The sequence below is a fragment of the Carcharhinus amblyrhynchos genome, chromosome 8 (genome assembly GCF_965287045.1).
Source record: "Carcharhinus amblyrhynchos chromosome 8, sCarAmb.v2.hapA, whole genome shotgun sequence".
In the NCBI taxonomy this organism is placed as follows: Eukaryota; Metazoa; Chordata; class Chondrichthyes; order Carcharhiniformes; family Carcharhinidae; genus Carcharhinus; species Carcharhinus amblyrhynchos.
Window position 1 is genome coordinate 33,056,550 of NC_137331.1, and position 21,623 is coordinate 33,078,172.

Genomic DNA, 21,623 nt, shown 5'->3' on the forward strand with positions numbered 1-21,623 from the left:
AAAGAGCTTACGTTTCAAGGCCAGATGACCCTTTAGCAAAGCTCTTTTTGGCTAGGGGCTCAATGCAAATCTCCTTGTAGAGCACCTTTGTGTCCCACACATTAGCAGCTGTATCGTACCATCAACCATTCCTAATTTCTGCTACTCTGCATCAAGTTGCAACATGTTTTGCTTGCGCAGTTTCTGATTTGCTGGATCCAATTAAATCAGGAAAGCAACTTTTAAAAAAAAAAGCCATGTTTATTTTAGATTTATGAAACAAGGAAAATCATTGCAAAAGGAAATCCTAAGCAGCAGTGGTGATAATTGATAACAACAATATACTGTTGTTGCAAAACATTGAATCAAAGCATCACCTGCACTGCAGAGGAGGATGCAGAAATTATTAGATGAAAACTTTCTAATTTCGGTGAGAAATCCTTTGTTGTTCAGAACTGCTCCTATTGTTCAACGCTATTACCTTGAAGAGTAAATATTTAATTAGAAAACAATACACTCGATTTTCCCTAACTAGGTTTCGGCTGGGGCGACCTATACTAAGGTTCGATCAAACTACATTCCAAATGCTGCAGGCCTGAATTTCTGTTTGTACTCAGAGCTCCATTTTCCACTTTAAAGACTGTAGCATTATGTGCTTCCATCAAAGCAGATCACACCAAAGCCAAATGGAACTCAATGCCAATTTTAGTCAAATTATATAATTAGCGGTGATTAACCAGAACTTGTTCCTCCCAAAAGATAACCTTCTGAAAATTTGGATCTGAAAGCTTCTCCACCAGAATTGCCTGCTGAGTGTCCGACAGATAATCATCGCATTTGATGTTTTTTGTGATTTTCAATGGCTCTCCTCAGGGTTGTGTCCATTGAGAGGTCGCTCTGGTTCATATCTCCGTTATCACATCCAACAACAGGGCACCTATTACCAAGACAAAAGTGCAGCAATCAAAAAAAAAGAACCAAATGTAGTCTGGACAGTGCAAAAGTAGTCAGACTTTTGGTCACTGCTTAATCCAGCTATCAAATTTCAAGTCCTAGATTAGCTTAATTTTATATTTTTCACTTCCCTTTGCCATCCTAGGTAAATAGGGTAGGATCTCCCCAAACCCCCCCACTCTCTCCCCCTGCAGTGTATTTTCTGGCAGCGAAGGCAGCTCACCATTGGCAGGATCTTGGTCTTTGCTGATGTCTGCAGCCTTTTGCATGACTCATCCATCCCACTGCCAGGGAACCTGCTCAAGGTGGAGGGCAGGTCTGGAAGATCCCACCAGTGGGAAGGGAAAGGTCAGAAAATCCCACCCATTGAGATTTTACTTTTAATAGTTTTGACAGACCAATATTTTTGCACTAAATCAATAAATTAACTCCCTGATGACTTTGCATCTTTCTTAGTAATGATACATTTCTTTAGCCATTAAAGTAATATACTAATACTGAGAATGCGTCAATACAAAGTCTGACAGAAATACAACAAGCACTGTGGTGCAAGGAAGCAGTGAGTTTGCACGAAAGAAGGTTAGTGATGAAGCCAGTGTTGCAATATTCCATTAATTCTAATTCTGTGGCCAATCCATCTGTTAAAAATATTAAACATGTCTGGAAATCATAATGTTCTGGTTGTAATGAACATTCCAATGTGCTTTATGCTGGAATAAGGAGCTTAGCCATCTTCTTGTTTCCATCTTGCGCATTACACTGCTCAACTGCTCACGTAATCAGTGGTAAGTAGAAAAAGGCTGGTCAAAATCAATAATAGTCAGTTTATAAATCTTACTCAGCTGTACATCATGAACTGCCAAAATCATTTTAAGAATGTGGGCTTCTCTAGCACATTAAACAAGTGTTGTGTCGCACCCAGAGACAGCCAATTATTTTGCTACAAGCAAGTGATCCAAAAATATTTTAGCTGAACCACAAAGAAAGCTGCACTATTAGCTGGCAAACAGTGATCTTACAAACGTGTTTAAAATAACACTGTGCTGCTCAAACTGATGCCCTCTGACCTAGTTGGGTTAGCTATAAGAATCAATTATGTGCAAGTGCTAATTTGTTGTGATTAATTATACATTAAAAACTGTACATAAAGTAGTTCATCATACATTGATGACTGCAACAATGCAGGGTTCAATTATGCTTCTGGACTGTGCTCAAGTGAAATGTGGTTATACTTATGACATCCAAGCATCTATTAGGATGCCGTTGGGATATGTTCTGCTTTTAACTCACCGGGCTTTCTTCTTCTGTTTGTGTTTGTTCTGGATTATTTTTATTATGGCTTCCTCTTCATAGCTGTGGCCACAAACTTTATTCTTCACAGGACATTCCATTTCCCTCTAAAAACGCAAAAGATAAAAAAAAGAATGACTCCTTCATCCTTCCTTTCCTTTTAATAATAGCATGGTTGAACCAATCAGGATTTTCCACAACATTTGATACCCATGCTGGACTGAAGTCAGCTTCTTGTAAACAAAGAGGAGCAAAACAATAATTTCAATTCAGAAATAAAGCCTTCTTCCCTGCCAACACAATTTATGGTGTCTCTCTTGCCTTTTTTGATCACAAATTAGTCATTTTTTTTATTTGTTCATGGGACATGGGCATCACCGGCTGACTAGCATTTATTGCCCATCTGTAGTTGCCCTATTTGAGCAGTTGAGAGTCAACCACATTGCTATGGCTCTGAGTTACATTTAGGTCCGACCAGGTAAGGACACCAAATTTCCTTCGCTAAAGAACATTAGTGAACCAGATGGGTTTTTCCAACAATCGGCAATGGTTTCATGGTCATCAGTAAATTCTTAATTCCAGATTTTTTTTACTGAATTCAAATTCCACCATCTGCCGGGATTTGAACCTGGCTCCCAGAATATTACCTTAATTTCTGGATTAATAGTCTAGCGATAATATCATTCGGCCATCACCTCACCTGCATTTCAGTGAGAATACTATTCTGTGGACCTGGATTTTCTTCTTCGGGGACAGTTTCAACTGGATGCCCCTGCAGGCTCCCTAGCCTGGATTGGGAGTCATTAGAGATACAAGGTAAACTCCTGGTGATACTCCTGTCATCAAGTGGAAGGCTGCAAAATGCAGGCCAGGAATCCATACAGCGTTGCAACTGGGATATCAATGCAGTCCCCAAATATTCAGGGAGGGTGTTAAAGGATCAGAAGTGGTGTAAAGCCTGGAGTGAGGCCTTCCCCTGAAGAACTCTCAAGATCTTCAACAGGTAAAAACCCTGGGATCTCCATTTTGGTATTCACGGCAGCTTCTGAAAGTGATCACCCCTTCCGTGTGGTTGATTTGGGAAGCAGTGGTAAGAATGGTAGAGAGCAGCAAAGTCTTTCAGACTGACCCTACTCACATTTGGTGGGAGAAAATGGTGCAGGCTTCAGTACACGACTTTTAAAACATTTTCCATCAATTCTGGGGAAAGGAAACTGTCCCTTGTTATCCACATATAGAGCAATCTTAGCTGAGAAAGGAAGGAACTATCACCACTTTGACCTTGGAAGTAAATTCTGCACTCCTCCTTCCACATCCCCAAAGGAGCTGGCAAAAGATTTAATTCTGTCCGGCGTGGAGCATTGCAAATGTTGATAATGAAGCCAGTGCTTTTTTCTCTTCAATTTCAGTTTACTTTGTCACGACATAATTGTCCCTTCATTCAGAGGTCAGAGTATTTTCTTTGTGAATGGTTTTTGTGTGTGTGTGTGTGTGTGTGTGTGTGTGTGTGTATGTATATGTCGGGGGTGAGAGAATTAGTTAAGTTAAAAATAAAGGGAAATCTGAAAAACAGAATGAAATCTGATGAAGTTCTTGGTACAGTTGTGTGACTGTAGATTTTAATGTCTGCCTTGCAGGGGACTCATCGGAAAGAATAATGGAGATTCGAGATAATTTTGAGATTATCTTTAAAGCAAAGACACAAAACCAGGGCCAATATTCATTATTTCTTTATTTTAGGGACAACATGGTTGCACAGCGGTTAACACTGCCGCCTCAGTGCAAGGGACCCAGGTTTGACTCCTGCCTTCGGTCACTGAAGAACATAGAACATAGAACCTTCGGCCCTCAATGTTGTGCCGAGCTATGTCCAAGCCCAAGATCAAGCTATCCCACTCTCTATCATTCTGGTGTGCTCCATGTGCCTACCCAATAACCGCTTGAAAGTTCCTAAAGTGTCCGACTCCACTATCACAGCAGGCAGTGCATTCCACACTCCAACCAATCTCTGAGTAAAGAATCTACCTCGGACATCCCTCCTATATCTCCCACCATGAACCTTATAGTTATGCCCCCTAGTAACAGCTACATCCACCCGAGGAAACAGTCTCTGCATGTCAACTCTATCCATCCCGCTCATCATCTTATAAACCTCCATTAAGTCGCTTCTCATCCTCCTCCGCTCTAAAGGGAAAAGCCCCATCTCCCGCAACCTTTCCTCATGAGACCTACCCTCCAAACCAGGCAGCATCCTGGTAAATCCGCTCTGCACTCTCTCCAATGCTTATATATCCTTCTTATAGTGAGGTGACCAGAACTGCTCATAATATTCCAAACGTGGTCTCACAAGGTCCAGTATAGTTGCAGCATAACACTATGGCTCTTAAACTCAAACCCCCTGTTAATAAACACTAACACACTATAAGCCTTCTTCACGGCTCTATCCACTTGAGTGGTAACCTTCAGAGATCTGTGGATATGAACCCCAAGATCTCTCTGTTCCTCCACATTCCTCAAAACCCTTCTGTTGACCCTGTAATCCGCATTCAAGTTTGTCCTACCAAAATGAATCACCTCGCACTTATCAGGGTTGAACTCCATCTGCCACTTTTCTGCTCAGCTCTGCATCCTATCAATGTCTATTTGCAGCATACAAGAGCCCTCCACCTCATCCACTACTCCACCGATCTTGGTGTCATCAGCAAATTTACTAATCCACTCTTCAGCCCCCTCTTCCAAGTCATTGATAAAAATCACAAATAGCAGAGGACCCAGCACTGATCCCTGTGGTACACTGCTGGTAACTGGCCTCCAGTCTGAAAATTTTCCCTCCACCATCACCCTCTGTCTTCTATGAGACATGATGTGGATATGCCAGCGTTGGACTGGGGTAAACACAGTAAAATGTCTAACAACACCAGGTTTAAGTCCAACCGATTTATTTGATAGTAAATTCACTAGCTTTCGAGGTTACCCTCTTTGTCAGGTGAATGGAGAGTTCTGGCCTCAGACAGAGCATATAAAGCACAGACAGTTTACAGATTACTGATTAGAATGCGAATCTTTACACCTAACCTGCTGTTCAAGTCTTAAAGTGGCTAACAATGTGAGTGGAAGGAGCACTGATCACAGGTTAAAGAGATGTGTATTGTCTCCAGACAGTACAGTAAGTGAGGTTTTGCAAACCTAGGCAAGTCACGGGGGTTTCAGATAGTGCGACATGAACCCAAGATCCCTGTTGAGACCATCCTCATGTGTACGGAACTTGGCTATCAGTCTCTGCTCAGTGACTCTGCGCTGTCGTGTGTCGTGAAGGCCGCCTTGGAGAATGCTTACCTGAAGGTCAGAGGCTGAATGCCCATGACCGCTGAAGTGTTCGCCAACAGGAAGGGAACAGTCTTGCCTGGTGATGGTCGAGCGATGTTCATTCATCCGTTGTCGTAGCGTCTGCATGGTCTCCCCAATGTACCATGCTTCGGGACATCCTTTCTTGCAACGTATCAGGTAGACAACGTTGGCCGAGTTGCAAGAGTATGTGCCGTGTACCTGGTGGATGGTATTCTCATGTGTGATGATGGTATCCATGTCGATGATCTGGCATGTCTTGCAGAGGTTGCTGTGGCAAGGTTGTGTGGTATTGTGGTCACTGTCCTCCTGAAGGCTGGGCAGTTTGCTGCGAACAACAGTCTGTTTGAAGTTGCGTGGTTGTCTGAAGGCAAGGAGTGGGGGTGTGGGGATGGCCTTGGCGAGATGTTCGTCTTCATCAATGTTATGTTGAAGACTGGAGAAGATGTCGTAGCTTCTCTGCTCCGGAGAAGTACTGGACGACGAAGGGTACTCTGTCCATCGCGTCCCGTGTTTGTCTTCTGAGGAGATCGGTGCGGTTTTTCGCTGTGGTGCATCGGAACTGTCGATCTATGAGTCGAGCGCCATATCCTGTTCTTATGAGGGCATCTTTCAGCTGGAGGTGTCTGTCACGATCCTCCTCATCTGAGCAAATACTATGTATACAGAGGGCTTGTCCATAGGGGATGGCTTCTTTAACATGTTTAGGGTGGAAACTGGAGAAGTGGAGCATTGTGAGATTGTGGGCGTGCGGTACAGTGAGGTGCTGAGGTGACCGTCCTTGATGGAGATGCGTGTGTCCAAGAATGCAACTGATTCTGGGGAATAGTCCATGGTGAGTCTGATGGTGGGGTGGAACTTGTTGATATCATCATATAGTTGTTTCAGTGATTGCTCACCATGAGGCCAAAGGAAGAAGATGTCATCGATGTATCTAGTGTATAGCATCGGTTGAAGATTCTGTGCAGTGAAGAAGTCTTGTTCGAACCTGTGCATGAAGATGTTGGCATACTGAGGTGCAAATCTGGTCCCCATGGCTGTTCCGTGTGTCTGGATGAAAAACTGGTTGTTGAAGGTGAAGACATTCTGGTCCAGGACAAAGCAGATGAGTTGTAAAATTGTATCTGGAAACTGGCAGTTGTCAGCATTGAGTACTGAGGCAGTTGCAGCAATGCCATCATTGTGGGGGATGTTGGTGTAGAGCACCGAGACATTCATTGTGACGAGGAGTGTCCCTGGTTCAACTGCTCCATGTGCGCTGAGTTTCTGTAGGAAGTCCGTAGTGTCGCGACAAAAGCTGGGGGTTCTTTGTACAATGGGTTTCAGGATGCCCTCGACGTAGCCAGAGAGGTTCTCACAAAGAGTCCCATTGCCCGATACGATGGGATGGCCAGGTGTGTTTGCCTCGTGTATCTTTGGGAGGCAGTAGAGATCTCCAATGCGGGGAGTACGTGGAATGAGAGCACAGAGGGTGCTCTGAAGGTCCGGATCAAAGGTCTTGATCAGATTGTTGAGTTGAGGAGTGTGTTCTTTGGTCGGATCTGTGGGTAACTGTCTGTGGTGTTCCTCATTGTTTAGTTGTCGGTACACTTCTTTACAGTAATCCGTTCTGTTCAGTACGACGATGGCCACTCCTTTGTCTGCTAACTGGCAAAACTAAAAACTGGCAAAATAAAGACTAACTGGCAAAACCTCACTTACTGTACTATCTGGAGACAATACACATCTCTTTAACCTGTGATCAGTGCTCCTTCCACTCACATTGTCGGCCACTTTAAGACTTGAACAGCAGGTTAGGTGTAAAGATTCGCATTCTAATCAGTAATCTGTAAACTGTCTGTGCTTTATATGCTCTGTCTGAGGCCAGTGCTGTCCATTCACCTGACAAAGAGGGTAACGTTGAAAGCTAGTGAATTTACTATCAAATAAATCAGTTGGACTTAAACCTGGTGTTGTCAGACTTTTTTCTATGAGACAGCCAGTTACTTATCCAATCGGCCAAATTTCCTTCTACCCCCCACAGCTCTTTACTTTCTTCATGAGCCTACCGTGGGGAACGTTATCAAATGCCTTACCAAAATCCACATATACGACATCAACTGCTCTACCTTCGTCTACACTCTTAGTTACCTCCTCAAAGGATGCAATCAAATTTGAGAGGCAGGATTTACCGTGCTGACTACCCCAGATTAAACTGCATCTTTCCAAATGGTCATAAATCCTATCTCTCAGGACCCTTTCCATTAACTTATTGACCATCAAAGTAAGACTAACTGGCCTACAATTACCAGGGTCATTTCTATTTCCTTTCTTGAAGACAGGACCAACATTTGCCAATCTCCAGTCCTCTGGCACAATCCCTGTGGACAGTGAGGAGCCAAAGATCAAAGCTAAAGGCTCTGCAATCTCATCCCTTGCCTCCCAAAGTATCCTAGGATACATCTGGACCAGGGGACTTATTGACTCTCAGGTTTTTCAAAATTGCTAATACATCTTCCCTCAGAACATCTACCTCCTCCAACCTATCAGCCTGTATCACACATTCATTCTCAAAAACATTGCCCTTCTCCTTTGTGAACGTTGAAGAAAAGTATTCATTCATGCCTCACCTATCTCCTCTGAAGCCATGCACAAGTTCCCACTACTATCCTTGACTGGCCCTAACCTCACCCTGGTCATTCTTCTATTTCTCACGTAAGAGTAAAAAGCCTTGTGGTTTTCCTTTATCCGGCCCGCCAAGGACTTCTCATGCCCCCTCCTAAGCCCTTTTTTAAACACATTCTTAGCCACCTTGTAACCCTCAAGTGACCCAACTGAACCTTATTTTTTCATCCTTACACATGCTTCCTTTTTCCTCTTGACAAGACATTCAACCTCCTTTGTGAACCATGGTTCCCTCACTCGGCCATTTCCTCCCTGCCTGCCAGGGACATACCTATCAAAGACACTCAGTATTTGTTCCTTGAAAAAGCTCCACTTTTCATTTGTGCCCAAACCTGACAGTTTCTCTTGCCATCTTATGCTTCCTAATTCTTGCCTAATCGCATCATAATTACCCCTGCCCCAATTATAAATCTTGCCCTGTCGTGTGACCCTATCCCCCTCCATTGCAATAATGAAGGACACCGAATTGTGGTCACTATCTCCAAAGTGCTCTCCCACAAACAAATCTAACACTCGGCCCGGTTCATTACCCAGTACCAAGTCCAACATGGCCCCACCTCTTGTTGGCTTATCCAGATATTGTGTCAGGAAACTCTCCTGCACACACTGTACAAAAAGTGTCCCATCCGAACTATTCGACCTATAAAAGTTCCAATCAATATTTGGAAAGTTAAAGCTACCTATGACCTCCACACCTATCCATAATCTGCTTTGCCACTTCCTCCTCCACATCTCTGTTACCATTTGGGGGCCTATAGAAAACTCCTAACAACACAACTGATCCTTTCCTATTTCTAACTTCAGCCCATATTACCTCAGTAGGCAGATCACCCTCGAAATGTCTTTCAGCAGCCGTTAAACTATCCTTGATTAACAATGCTACTCCTCCACCTCTTTTACCGCCTTCCCTATTTTACTGAAATATACATATCCCAGAATTGCCAACAACCATTCTTGTCCCTGTTCTAGCCATGTCTCTGTCTGTGTGGAATTTGACATTCTCCCCGTATCTGCATGGGTTTCCGCCGGGTGCTCCGGTTTCCTCCCACAGTCTGAAAGGTGAGCTGGTTAAATGCATTGGCCTTGCTAAATTCTCCCTCAGTGTACCCGAACAGGCACCAAGGGGATTTTCACAGCAACTTCATTACAGTGTGAATTTAAGCCTTCTTGTGACTAATAAATAAACATTATTTTACTTTATTTTTATTTTTCACATTTAAGGAATGCCAAATTGTGATATTATCAGGTGCAATAGAAACAGGAGAGAACTGGAAATCTTTCAGAGTCACATTCTTGATAGTAGTTACCAATTTCATTGAGCTTTATTAAAAAATGTCGTTAGGCAGTTGCAGTTGAACAATTCTGCACACAAAATCCTAATCAATCCAATCATTTGGAAGTTAAAGAGAAAAGAGAAATCTCACTCATCCATAAGGAAAGCTAAATGAAATTCAAATGTTTTCATCATTCTTGTTGCCCTTATTCCCAGGCTGAGAGCAGGAGCACGTAACCCCCTTTTCTCTAGAATTGCAATTGACTGACATTTCAAATTTCAGACTTCATTTTCCAGTAACAATCAGACTTCACATGAAAGGCAAGGACGTTAATTTAATTGCATTGAAAGAACTCAAAATACATTCAATAGCTAACATTGATGGTTAACTGCAAAGGAAAATGGACTTGAACACTTAGTTCTCAGAATATGTTGTTCTGTACCTGTGTAATGGGGCAAATGAAATTTCTCTGGCTCTGGGTCACCGCAATGTCTTCATCAATCTCATTGGCTGAAGTGCTCTCATTTAGTGATTCGGCACCAACTGGAAATCCAAGAGGAACATGATAAATAAGCTGCAGTTCCCAATGATATGTAGCTTAGTTACATTATTTATTTACTGACCAAAGTCCTTTAATTCCAACATAAAAGCAACGTTGCAGCTACAATCAGTTCGACTATCACGCAATATGGAGTTATGAGTAACCTACTTATGCATACACTTCACAAGGCCTGAATTATTGAGAAGTTAGTGCAGCCTATTTAACATATCAATTCAACATTCATTCTCGGATTTAAGTGAAGTACAATGGTAGAAGTGAATGTTAAACACATTTTCAAATAACTTCATGGATTTTCATGCAGTTCTGTGCACAACTCTTTTTCCAAGAAGGGGGACATTTTACAATCTCTTCAAGTAGGCGCAACAATAAGCATTCTCTTCACCCGGCTAAAAATTACATTCACTTACATATTTAAGAGTACGCTTTGCCATCAGGAAAACAAAAGGGTCATGGCAATAAAATTCATAAAACATTAAAAAAATCATTTTAGTGGAAAGAGGAAATGAATAGACATTAAAATAAAATAGAAAAATAAAACAATAAGTCAAATCGCTGGTGCCAACCAGATGGTGCACAAGGTAGAATTTCTGATTACCCTGAACTGGCTTTTCACTCTATGTCTACAATATCTTTGAAATTTTGTCCAGATACACCACTTTTCTCCATTTGTTGATCGTGTGTTTTGTTTTGCATTGTATCACTGAACTTTGGAAAATCAATAAACCTTTTATGGGCTGGTACAGTGGCACAGCGGTTAGCTCACAACACCAGGGACACAGGTTCAATTTCCGGCTTGGGTCACTGTCTGTGCAGTGTCTGCACATTCTCCCCATGTCTGCGTGGGTTTTTTCCGGGTACTCCAGTTTCCTCCCACTGTCCAAAGATGTGCTGGTTATGTGCACTGATCATGCTAAATTTTCCCTCACTGTACCTGAACAGGCACCGGAGTGTGGCGGTTAGGGGATTTTCACAGTAACTTTGTTGCAATGTTAATATAAGCCTACTTGAGACACTAATAAATAAACTTTATATAGAAAAATGAACTTGCATTTATACAGTAGCTTATTATGCCTCTTATTGAGCGATATTAAAGAGGTAATACAATTTTATGGAAGAAAGTATAGTCTTTGTAACAATTATAACTATGAAATTGAAATTTAAGCTCAGAATTGAGTAGAATTCTGAAACTGCCGAAAGTCCAGGACAGTGGCTGCAACGGAATGGAATTCATGGTAAAAGTGCTGAGTTCGTGACAGGGGCTGATGGTCCCCCAATGTTTAACTGGAAATATTTGCAACTCAGTCACGACTGGGTAAACTGTATCAGGAGAGGCAGTAGAGAGAAAGAGAATGGTTTCATTATTGTAAGTGGGGCAGTTATCCTGTATCAGGGATGAAGTCACTGATGAGGAAGTGAAGTAGGCCAAGTCCAGATCCCTGGGGGATAGAAGTGTAAAGCGAAGCCACTGCTGGCAATGCTCCGGAAAAGACTGAATGGATAAAAATGGAAGTCTCACTGAGATGTCTAAAAGGGGCATTGGAAGAGAGAAGTTCAATCAACTGTGGTGAAGTTGTGGAGAGAGCAGTGACAATGCACTATTGTCACAGTATCAAAGGATGTCAGTTGTGTCTTTGCTTAGAGCTGGAGAGCATGCACTTTGGAAGTAACGGTAATGCTATCACAGTGAGACTGACGACTTGGTCTGTAGGTATTGGACACTCCAGTTACTGTGCACCACTTGTGAAATGGTGGGTACCAATTCCAGTGGCAGGAGCTCCATGGAAACAAACTGGAGTGTCCTGGAAAGTGCTAATCTGAAGCACCCATCCAGACGAATGGCAGATATTCTACAAGACTCCTGAATTAAACCAGAGTATTGGAGGTCAGCGTAATGTAGTTAGACATGTTTTTTGTTTAGAATTATCATCATCTGCACCAAAGCGACATAAATATTACCTGCAGCTTGTCAGCCTAATCCTGTTGTTCAAATCCTGTTGTAGAACTGGCAATGGGTGCTTTGTTGTTGGAATTGAACACTGTAGAATAATCAGTGAACAGCCCTTAAGAAGCAATTGAAGATTGTGGGACTGTGCACCTCTCTGCAATGTCCATATCTGTCAACACCACACTTGTTTTCGTCAAGGCTGCAGGAGAGTTTTTGCATTGGCCATTGTTTAACTGGGACCCCTTTTCACTATTTTGATTATTTTCCTTCATATTGGTACCAAAATGTTTAATTGCAGGATGTAATGTTTCAATTCAATACAACGGTACATAAACTAAATTGAATTATTTTCAGTTGCTTTGCTTACTCCATTAATTTTGAAGTTGTACTTAATTATTCATTCATTTATTGCTGCAAACCTTGCTCTAAAGATTGGCAAGTCTTTCTTTTGATGATTTTTTTATTTCACCAATTATTCAGGTACGTATTACTAAATTAACAAATTTGATCTGGATCTGGCTGTGAATGGTTTCTTGTAGTGCATAAACTTTCAAGGGAATTCCTCCTCCACCTTGATGTATAGGGTTTTACTTAATTAAATCCTTCCTTATCAATTAGTTTGGTCTGTTTTGTATACGTACTGGTCACTTACATCTGGTGTTTTTTCAAAATTAAAACGATTAAACCTTTGGAACTTAATTCCTCAAGAACCAGTAAAAATTGCACAATGGAATAAAAAGGAATGTCACTTATTCAGTCGTTGTAACTTAGCAAGTCTGACGGCAGGCCAACACAATTTATAGAATCATAGAATCCCTACAGTGAAGAGGCATTTCAGCCCATTGAATGTGCCCTCTCCCCTGCCCTATCCTTGTAACCCCACATGTTTACCTTGGCTAATCCATCTAACCTAGGGGAAATTTAGCATGGCCAATCAACCTAACCAGCATGTCTTTCAGATTGTGGGAGCAAACCAGAGCACCCAGAGGAAAACCATGCAGACACAGGGAGAACATGCAAACTCCACACGGAGCCGGGAACTGAACCCTGCTCCCTGGAACTGTGAGACAGCAGTGCTAATCACTCTGCCACCATGCCGCTTTTATTAGAGTGTAGTAGATTTTCCTCTTGCTGTGCTTGGGATCATTTGAACTCATGATTCATGCTTATAATGGCCATTTTCTTCGTCCATGATCTTCGTTCTCAACAAATTAGTAGATTAGAAGTACCTTTAAATTCCTGTTGCTCTATTTTCTTTGTCTTAATCTTTAACCAATATTGTGGCTTCAAACTGAAAACATGTCTGTTAGGCGATACAAGCCACGAGCTGGAAAATGGTTGTGTGGGTATTTTATTTGCATGTTGGCTGCGTGGCTCTCCTTACAAAAGTGGGACTAAAGTCATTCATCTGGTGCAGGTGCTCAATGCACTGACCGGAAACTAAGTAATTCTATGAAGGGAACAATTAATCACAAAACCTTAGAAGTTTAGTTATTTTGTTGTGCAAGAAGTGTACATATTTGCATTTTCTGCAATATGCAAAGTCTCTTTCTTCAAGCTCCACTGTCTGTTCATTTTTCCTCTCTGTTCATTTTCTCAACACAGTAAAAAGTCTGACAACACCAGGTTTTAGTCCAACCGATTTATTTGATAGTAAACTCACTCACTAAAACCTGGTGTTGTCAGACCGAAAGCTAGTGAGTTTACTATCAAATAAATCGGTTGGACTAAAACCTGGTGTTGTCAGACTTTTTACTGTGTTTACCCCAGTCCAACGCCGGCATATCCACATCATGACATTTTCTCAACACCCATTGCCTCTTTCTGACTGTCTTTTTTTCCAAAGCCACAATGTACAATTTTTCTCCTATCTTAATTTTAAATAAAACCATGTCCTGCAATATTAAAAAGTTTGTTTTTTTTATAGCCATCACTTATTTTCTCCAGAATTCTCTTAACTGTATATCTTTTCTTCATTCTTTTCTAAACTCTGCTTCCCCACTCTCCCAATTACTGATCTTAATAATGTCATAATGCTTGCTCTTATGAGTTTCATCCAGATGTAATAGAGTCCTAATTCAGAGAAATATGACATTCCTAATGAGGCTTGGGATCAAATTCATTTTTCAATTCACTCCTAAAATAATGTGCATCAGATGTAAATGCTCTCTGCAAAAATAATTAGTGTAATAGGGACACAACAATTTTATACTAAATTTTTGTACGACCATTTTGTTATAATTCTTTCTGCTATTTTTCTGAAGACTCCCACATGCACCCAGGCTATTGCCAACAGGCGTTGTGTGCTAAAGTGACCTATGGTGCAGTCCTACAATTTTCTCTCCTTGTGTGTAATAATCTTGCTTCGATTCAGTGTTTGTCCTGATAGTATGGCAAGATCAGACAATTCAGGTGTTAACCATGCCTTTGTCTTTATTATTGTGTACAGGAGCTAGGGTAGCAAGTGGTCTGGTTTTGTATTAGACAGTCTGGTTTTTAGCCAATCTGGTCATCATCATGTACTGGATGACTTTACATCCAGTATCTTGACCCTCGGTCTCTTATCCTTGTGAAGCATGTTAGGGTACCAGATCAGAAACCCCAAGTTATAGTATGAAGACTGACTAGACCCCAACAATTTTCTATTTTGGCATTGTGAGGATAGGATGTTTCACTCCAGGCATGACTCCACTGACAAACTAGGGAGCTTTTTATCAAAATGAACTTTATTTAACATTACAGTTTAACTATAACAAACGAATTAGCTTAACTTTTAACAATTGAACAATACCTAAAATGACAAAACTTCTAACCTATCACTATTAGTTCCAATCAAGCAATATTTAGCTTATAGATTTAAACCCCTCTTTAAAATTAGTTAGCAAAACACAGGCATCCTTGTTTTGACTTAGGTTAACAGTCTTGGAACTTTCAGAAAGCCCCTGGGGAGAGAAAGAGAGAGAGACTTCTCTCTCCTAACGGCTCCAGGCAGCAACTGCTCTTTATTTTGAAACAAAAGTGAAACTGTTTCTTTCTTGTAGTTTTAGCTCTTCCCATTAACCACATGACTCTTCCCTGTCAATCAACCTAATCAAAACTCACATGACACTGCATACCTAGTCTAAAATCCCAGGAGATCATAAGTAAAGAAAAATCTTCTGCTAAATAAATACTTAGATGGCTAAAATGAGTAAGTATCCAGCCAGGCAAACAGACTTTCTGTAGAAAAACACTGCATCTTAAAGCAGTTTATAGAAACATAAATTATGTCAAAATAGCACAGAATGAGCCTATGCTTGTTGCTTCCCCAGTCTGCGGTAGCTTCAATGTGACAAACAGGTTTGTTTTAATACAGTTTTCCTCCCAACCTCTGAACCCCTATCCTTGCCTCCACTCCACCATTATTGTCTCTGCAGCTCCTTATACAACTTGATCTTTTACTATTGACCACTAAACATACATTTGAAGTTTAATAACTGCTCACAGATCAGTGGGTATGATCGAGAAGATAAGACGCTAGAACTTAGTTGACAACATTTTTTAAATAGTGTTTATTGCAAGTTTTCTAAAGACAGCAGGAAACCAATCTAACCAATGTACAATACTGCAATGAGTTATTAGCAGGCTTAAGGCAAGAAATGGAATGCAAAGCTCTCCAAATAGCTAGCTTTCTTCATTGCATATATTTATGATAAACTTTGTAAATTATAGTTTGCTGAGTTTGAAAATAAAGATAAATAAAATAAATACCCTGAAGTAGATCTGCATTACGATAGTATGGGAACCACACACTCAAATTATATCCAAATGTTTAAGCAAGTTTCCTTTGGATAATTAGGCTGAGAACAAGAAAGCTTGTTGGTCCACGTACATGGCAACATCAAGTCTCTTAAATACACAGAAAATGTATCCACAATCTAATCATTTTGAAAGGGTGCAAAGTAATTGAGATCTTTGAAATTATTTTTCTGCAGGTACTTTTTTTTGGTGCAGGTGAAAACTTCCCCAATTATATCAGATAATTAATGGTTTGAACAGAGAACGTTAAAACATTTACTATTGCTACAGGAATCTCTGGGGTGGCTAAGTACCACACCCAGCCCTTAGCTTGGTATGTCACTGTATTATTCATATGTTACTCAATACTCATTGAAGGCCACTCTCGATGATATGAATGTGCCTAGACCTGTCTCTCTGCCCATTTGGCAACCTCCACGAAATTTCAAAAGTAGCAAATGAACATGGACTGATTGTCACGTCAAAGGAATGTTGTGACACAAATGCTATTCATTGCCGCTTCACAACTTTTTTTTTGCTTTCAGATTGTCAGCTGCTACAGCACCTGGGCTGTGACAAAAATAGTTATTGAAAAAATATTTGTACTGCAGAATGGACTTCTGTCGTCCAGAGAAGATTAGCGAGAATGTCATTTACAGCCTATCACAGCCAGTGTCATAATAAACTGACATTCATTTTAAGAAGCTGTGATAATTGAAACAACTTGTTGTGAAACTGTATGTTACTCTTTCCCATAAACCTCTGATGACCACTTGCTATAGTGGACAATTAGCACTGCATAAGAGACCAAGAAAAGACCAATTTACATAATTAAGACCCTAATCAAGGGCAATTTTGCAGCCTCACCAGCATTACACCAGCAGAGGCCACAAGCTCAATGGAGATGGACCCTACCATAGTTGATTGGTGGGCACCAGAGCCAGAACAATCCTGCCCCAAAGACAGTTGACAAGAGTTTGCCTGCTGTCCAAAGTGTGCAGATAGAGAGCTTTCCTTCTGCTCCTCCCTCTGCTCTGAGGGGGTACACCAGCTTTGTTGCTCTGAATTTTTCATTTAAATCTACTTCTCTGAGGGCATCTCTATGTTACACCACTTTTACTGTCACCAACCTTCCTCAGCAGCACCCACCTCTCCCAGTGGGGTAGTCGAGGCTCTGGAGCTGCCAGCCTAATCAAGGACCAGGCAGCATCAGGAGCCCAGCAGGTACAAAGATAGTAAATTAGGAGACTACCTCTGAGAGGACTACAACAGCGGTCTAATGCTGGCAAGGTCCAGCTTGAATCTCTCACTTGGTCCTGTCGCCAACCCAGTCTCAGTCTTTCAATATTGGAAGTTGCAGAATCATGATGGATTAAGTATAGATCAGAGTAAGTTGAATAAGATCGGGATGCCTGACTTAGGAAGAAAATCATGGCAAACCACAGAAACCCTATCTTCAGTCAGGCTATATCTTCCCTTCCAAACAAATTCCTTATGTTTATTTAGCCAAACAATCCAACTAATTGAAAGAACCATAGAATCCCTATAATGCAAAAGCAGCCCATTTGGCCCATCAAGTCTGGACTGACAAAATTCCACTAGGCCCTATCCTTATAATTCCATGTAATCCTCCTGACACTAAGGGGCAATCCCACCAAGGCCTGTTTCCGTGTAACCACAAGTATTTACCTTGCTAATCCCCCTAACCTACATATCTTGGGACACTGAGGGGCAATTTAGCATGGACAATCCACCTAACCTGCACATCTTTGGACTGTGAGAGGAAACTGGGGAACCCAGAGGAAACCCACGCGGACATGGGGAGAACGGGCAAACTCCTCAGAGGCAATCATCTGAGGCTGGAATTGAACCTGGGACCCTAACATTGTGAGGCAGCAGTGCTAACCACTATGCCACCGTACAAAGGTACACCATTCAATTTTTCACAGGACATTAATAGTCAGATGAGTAAAAGGATTGTTTCTCATTTAATTGTGAACTTGGCTCAGTCAAGAACTGTTTGTCTTTGAATCAGTTGTCAACAGGTTCAAGTCCCACTCCAGAATTAAATGTTAACTTTGTTGCTCTTTCAACCAATGCTGGCAAACCTGCTGAGTATTTCTAGCACTCTGTTTTAAAAAAAAATTTGTTTATGGGATATGGGCTTTGCTGGCTAGACTAGCATTTATTGTCCATCCCTAATGGGCCTTAACAAGGTAGTGGTGAGCTGCCGCCTTGAACTACTGCAACCCACGTGATGTAGGTACATGCAGTGTGCAGTTAGGAAGTGAGTTCTGGGATGTTGAGCCAGTCATGATGTGGAGATGCTGGCATTGGACTGGGTTAAACACAGTAAGAAGTCTTATAACGCCAGGTTAAAGTCCAACACGTTTATTTGGTAGCAAAAGCCACTAGCTTTTGGAGCACTTGCTGCTCCTTCGTCAGGTGCGTGGGAGGTCTTTTCACAAACAGGGCATCTAAAGGCACAAACTCAATTTACAGAATAATGATTGAATTGTGAGTCTTTACAGCTAATCAAGTCTTAAAGGTGCAGACAATGTGAGTGGAGAGAGCATTAAGCACAAATTAAAGAGATGAGTACCGTCTCCAGACAAGACAGTTAGTGAGATTTTGCAAGTCCAGGCAAGTCATGGGGATTACAGATAGTGCGACATGAACCCAAGATCCCGGTTGAGGCCGTCCTCGTGTGGAACTTGGCTATCAGTCTTTGCTCAGCCACTCTGCGCTGCTGTGTGTTGTGAAGTCCGTCTTGGAAAACACTTACCTGAAGATCAGAGGCCAAATGCCCATGACCACTGAAATGTTCCCCAACAGGAAGAGAACACTCTTGCCTGGTGATTGTCAAGTGGTGTTCATTCATCCGTTGTCGTAGCATCTGCATGGTCTCCCCAACGTACCAAGCATCAGACATCCTTTCCTGCAGCATATCAGGTAGACAACGTTGGTGAGTTGCAAGAGTACATACCGTGTGCCTGGTGGATGGTGTTCTCACATCAGATGATAGCGTCCATGTCAATGATCCGGCACATTTTGCAGAGGTTGCTATGGCAGGGTTGTGTGGTGTCGTGGTCACTGTTCTTCCAAAGGCTGGGTAGTTTGCTGCGGACATTTGTCTGTTTGAGGTTGTGTGATTGTTTGAAGGCGAGAAGTGGGGATGGCCTTGGCGAGATGTTCGTCTTCATCAATGAAATGTTGAAGGCTCTGGAGGAGATGTCATAGCTTCTCCGCTCCGGGGAAGTACTGGACGCTGACGGATACTATGTCCACTGTGTCCCGTGTTTGTTTTCTGAGGAGGTTGGCGTTTTTCGCTGTGGTGCATCAGAACTGTCGATCGATGAGTCGAGCGCCATATCCTGTTCTTATGAGGGCATCTTTCAGCGTCTGGAGATGTCTGTTGCACTCCTCCACATTTGAGCAAATCCTGTGTATACAGAGGGCTTGTCCATAGGGGATGCTTCTTTAATGTGTTCAGGGTGGAAGCTGGAGAAGTGGAGCATCGTGAGGTTATCTATGGGCTTGTCTGTATTCACATTGTCTGTACCTTTAATACCTGATTAGCTGTAAAGACTCGCATTTCAATCATTATTCTATAAATTGAGTTTGTGAAAAGATCTCCCACTCACCTGACAAAGGAGCAGCAAGTGCTCCAAAAACTAGCAGCGTTTGCTACCAAATAAACCTGTTGGACTTTAACCTGGTGTTGTAAGACTTCTTTCTATGTTGAGCCAGTGACAGTGAAGGAATCAGGTGAGTGACTTGGATGGGAACTTGTAGGTAGGACAGTGCTGCACCTGCTGTCCTTGTCTTTTTGAGGGCTAGTGATCACAGGTATGGAAGGTGCTGTCAGGGAAATCTTGGTGAGTTCCTTCACTGCATCTTGTAAATGGTACACATTGCTTTCACTGTGCATCAGTGATGGAGGGAGTGAATGTTGAAAGTGGTGAATGAGGTGCCAATCAAGTGCATTGCTTTGTCCGAGATGGTGTCCAGCTTCATGAGTGTTGCTGGGGCTGCACGCATTCCGACAAGCACAGATTATTGTGTCACACTCCTGACTTGTGCCTTGTAGATGGCGGATAGGCTCTGGGGAGTCAGGAGGTGAGTTCCTTGCTGCAGAATTCCCGGCCTCTGGGTGTTTCAGTGTTCCAGAATTCGCAAATATTTTGCCTCTGTCCCAATTAAAAGGCTAATCAGTTTTGTTGGTGGCAATGAAGGGTGAATGTTAGTGAGGACTCTGAAAAAATGTCCTACTCTTCAAATAGTGACATATGACTTGTACCTCCAACTGAACTGCAACAACCTGCCTTTATATAGCATTTGGAACACATGTACACAAGTGTTAAACAGGTTGTATGTTTCAGTCTGTTTCAAATTTGATGCAAATATTTCATAGAATCTACAATGCAGACGGAGGCCATTTGGCCCATCAAGTCTGCATTGACAACAATCCCACCCAGGTCCGGTCCTATCCCCATTATTCCACATATTTACTCTCCTAATGCCCCTGACATTAAGGGGCAATTTAACCTGGTCAATTAATCGAATCTGCACATTTTTGGACTTCCTCCAAAGACAGTTTCCTTGCATTTCTTTTGAGAACATTTGACTACTTCATTGCCATCTGAAACTCAATTAAAGAATGACTCATACTCTCAACAGCCGCTTTACAGACTAATAGTAGGCAGACAATATGTTACTGCATCTCACTCCGGAAATGAACCAGTACTGAGTGTTAGTCTGCTGTGGCAGCTACCTAAATGAGTCTATTCACATGCAAAATAGGAAACATACAAAAAAAGATTCTCAAAGCCTACAAAGGTCATCTCTTCAGACCTCACATCAATGTGAAATTTTGGCTTATTCCCAGAAGCTTGCTTATTTTGCCTCAATTTTTCTGGTGGTTAGAAAAATCAATGTAATTTTACTTTCCAGGAAGCATAAAAAGATGCTCTTATTCATGCTCTTCCCCTTTGATACCAAATTCTAACTGCAATTAGAGCCACCCTGGCCCTATTTATGTTGTATTATATCGGACTTCGATCTCAACTGATTACTTCTGCATCTGGTGAGATATTAAGCTCGCTTTTCTCACTTCCTCCTCACCCCACAAACTGAGAATATGAATCACTTAATTTCCTTCTCAGTGACTTTTTGTCCAACCTGAAATCAAAGAACCTCCTGTGCTGCTTTGAGTTGGATGCTGGGGACATGAAAATGCCTCAGACATGACATTTATTCGTATTTTGTTTCCACTAATGCTGTTGTAGTATGCCTTTGTAACTGCCTATTTGCATGTCTGTTGTCACAGAATGTACCACTGTGAGAACACTGCAATATTTAGGGTAGTTCTGACATAAGGTATCCCTGGGAGGTGATGGGTTAGGTTCCAAATGGGAACTTAGAGACCGTGGTGCACAGGAAATACAGAATGAAGAATAACAATGGGCAGAAAGCTGTTCAATTCCTGAAAGAAAGACAATGCAATAAGGTGGTGCTGTTTCATTCATGCCCATATAAGCTATGACCAATTGATTATTACTGCATCGATCCCCTCTATTAATATTACAGTCTTACTTGAGATCACAGACTAGCCAGAGATAGGAGGCAATACTCAAGAAACTTGTACTTTCTGTCCTTCAAAGGAAAGATGATCCATATTATCAAATACAAACAGATAAAGCTGAAAGTACTAAGCTGCTGTGGGAGCATCTATGGAGACAGAAACTTCTTGAACTGATTCCCAAGACTTGAATGTTTGTTGATGACCAAGTACAATATTCAAAGTGTAGCCTGGTCAGCATCTTGGGCGAGG

The 21,623-nt window shown here is 41.8% G+C and overlaps 1 protein-coding gene across 1 annotated transcript in view; it reads right to left on the reverse strand.

Moving 5' to 3' along the window:
- Positions 1–219: 219 nt before the first annotated feature.
- nsmce2 (NSE2 SUMO ligase component of SMC5/6 complex) overlaps positions 220–21,623 on the reverse strand; it is a 176,625-nt gene continuing 155,221 nt past the window's right edge. The window contains exons 5-7 of the mRNA XM_080194841.1: positions 9,949–10,049; positions 2,224–2,330; positions 220–916 (exon numbers count right to left, since the gene is read on the reverse strand). Of these exons, the coding sequence (XP_080050967.1) occupies positions 808–916; positions 2,224–2,330; positions 9,949–10,049 (317 nt within the window). The 3' untranslated portion in view covers positions 220–807. The remainder of the gene's footprint in view (positions 917–2,223; positions 2,331–9,948; positions 10,050–21,623) is intronic.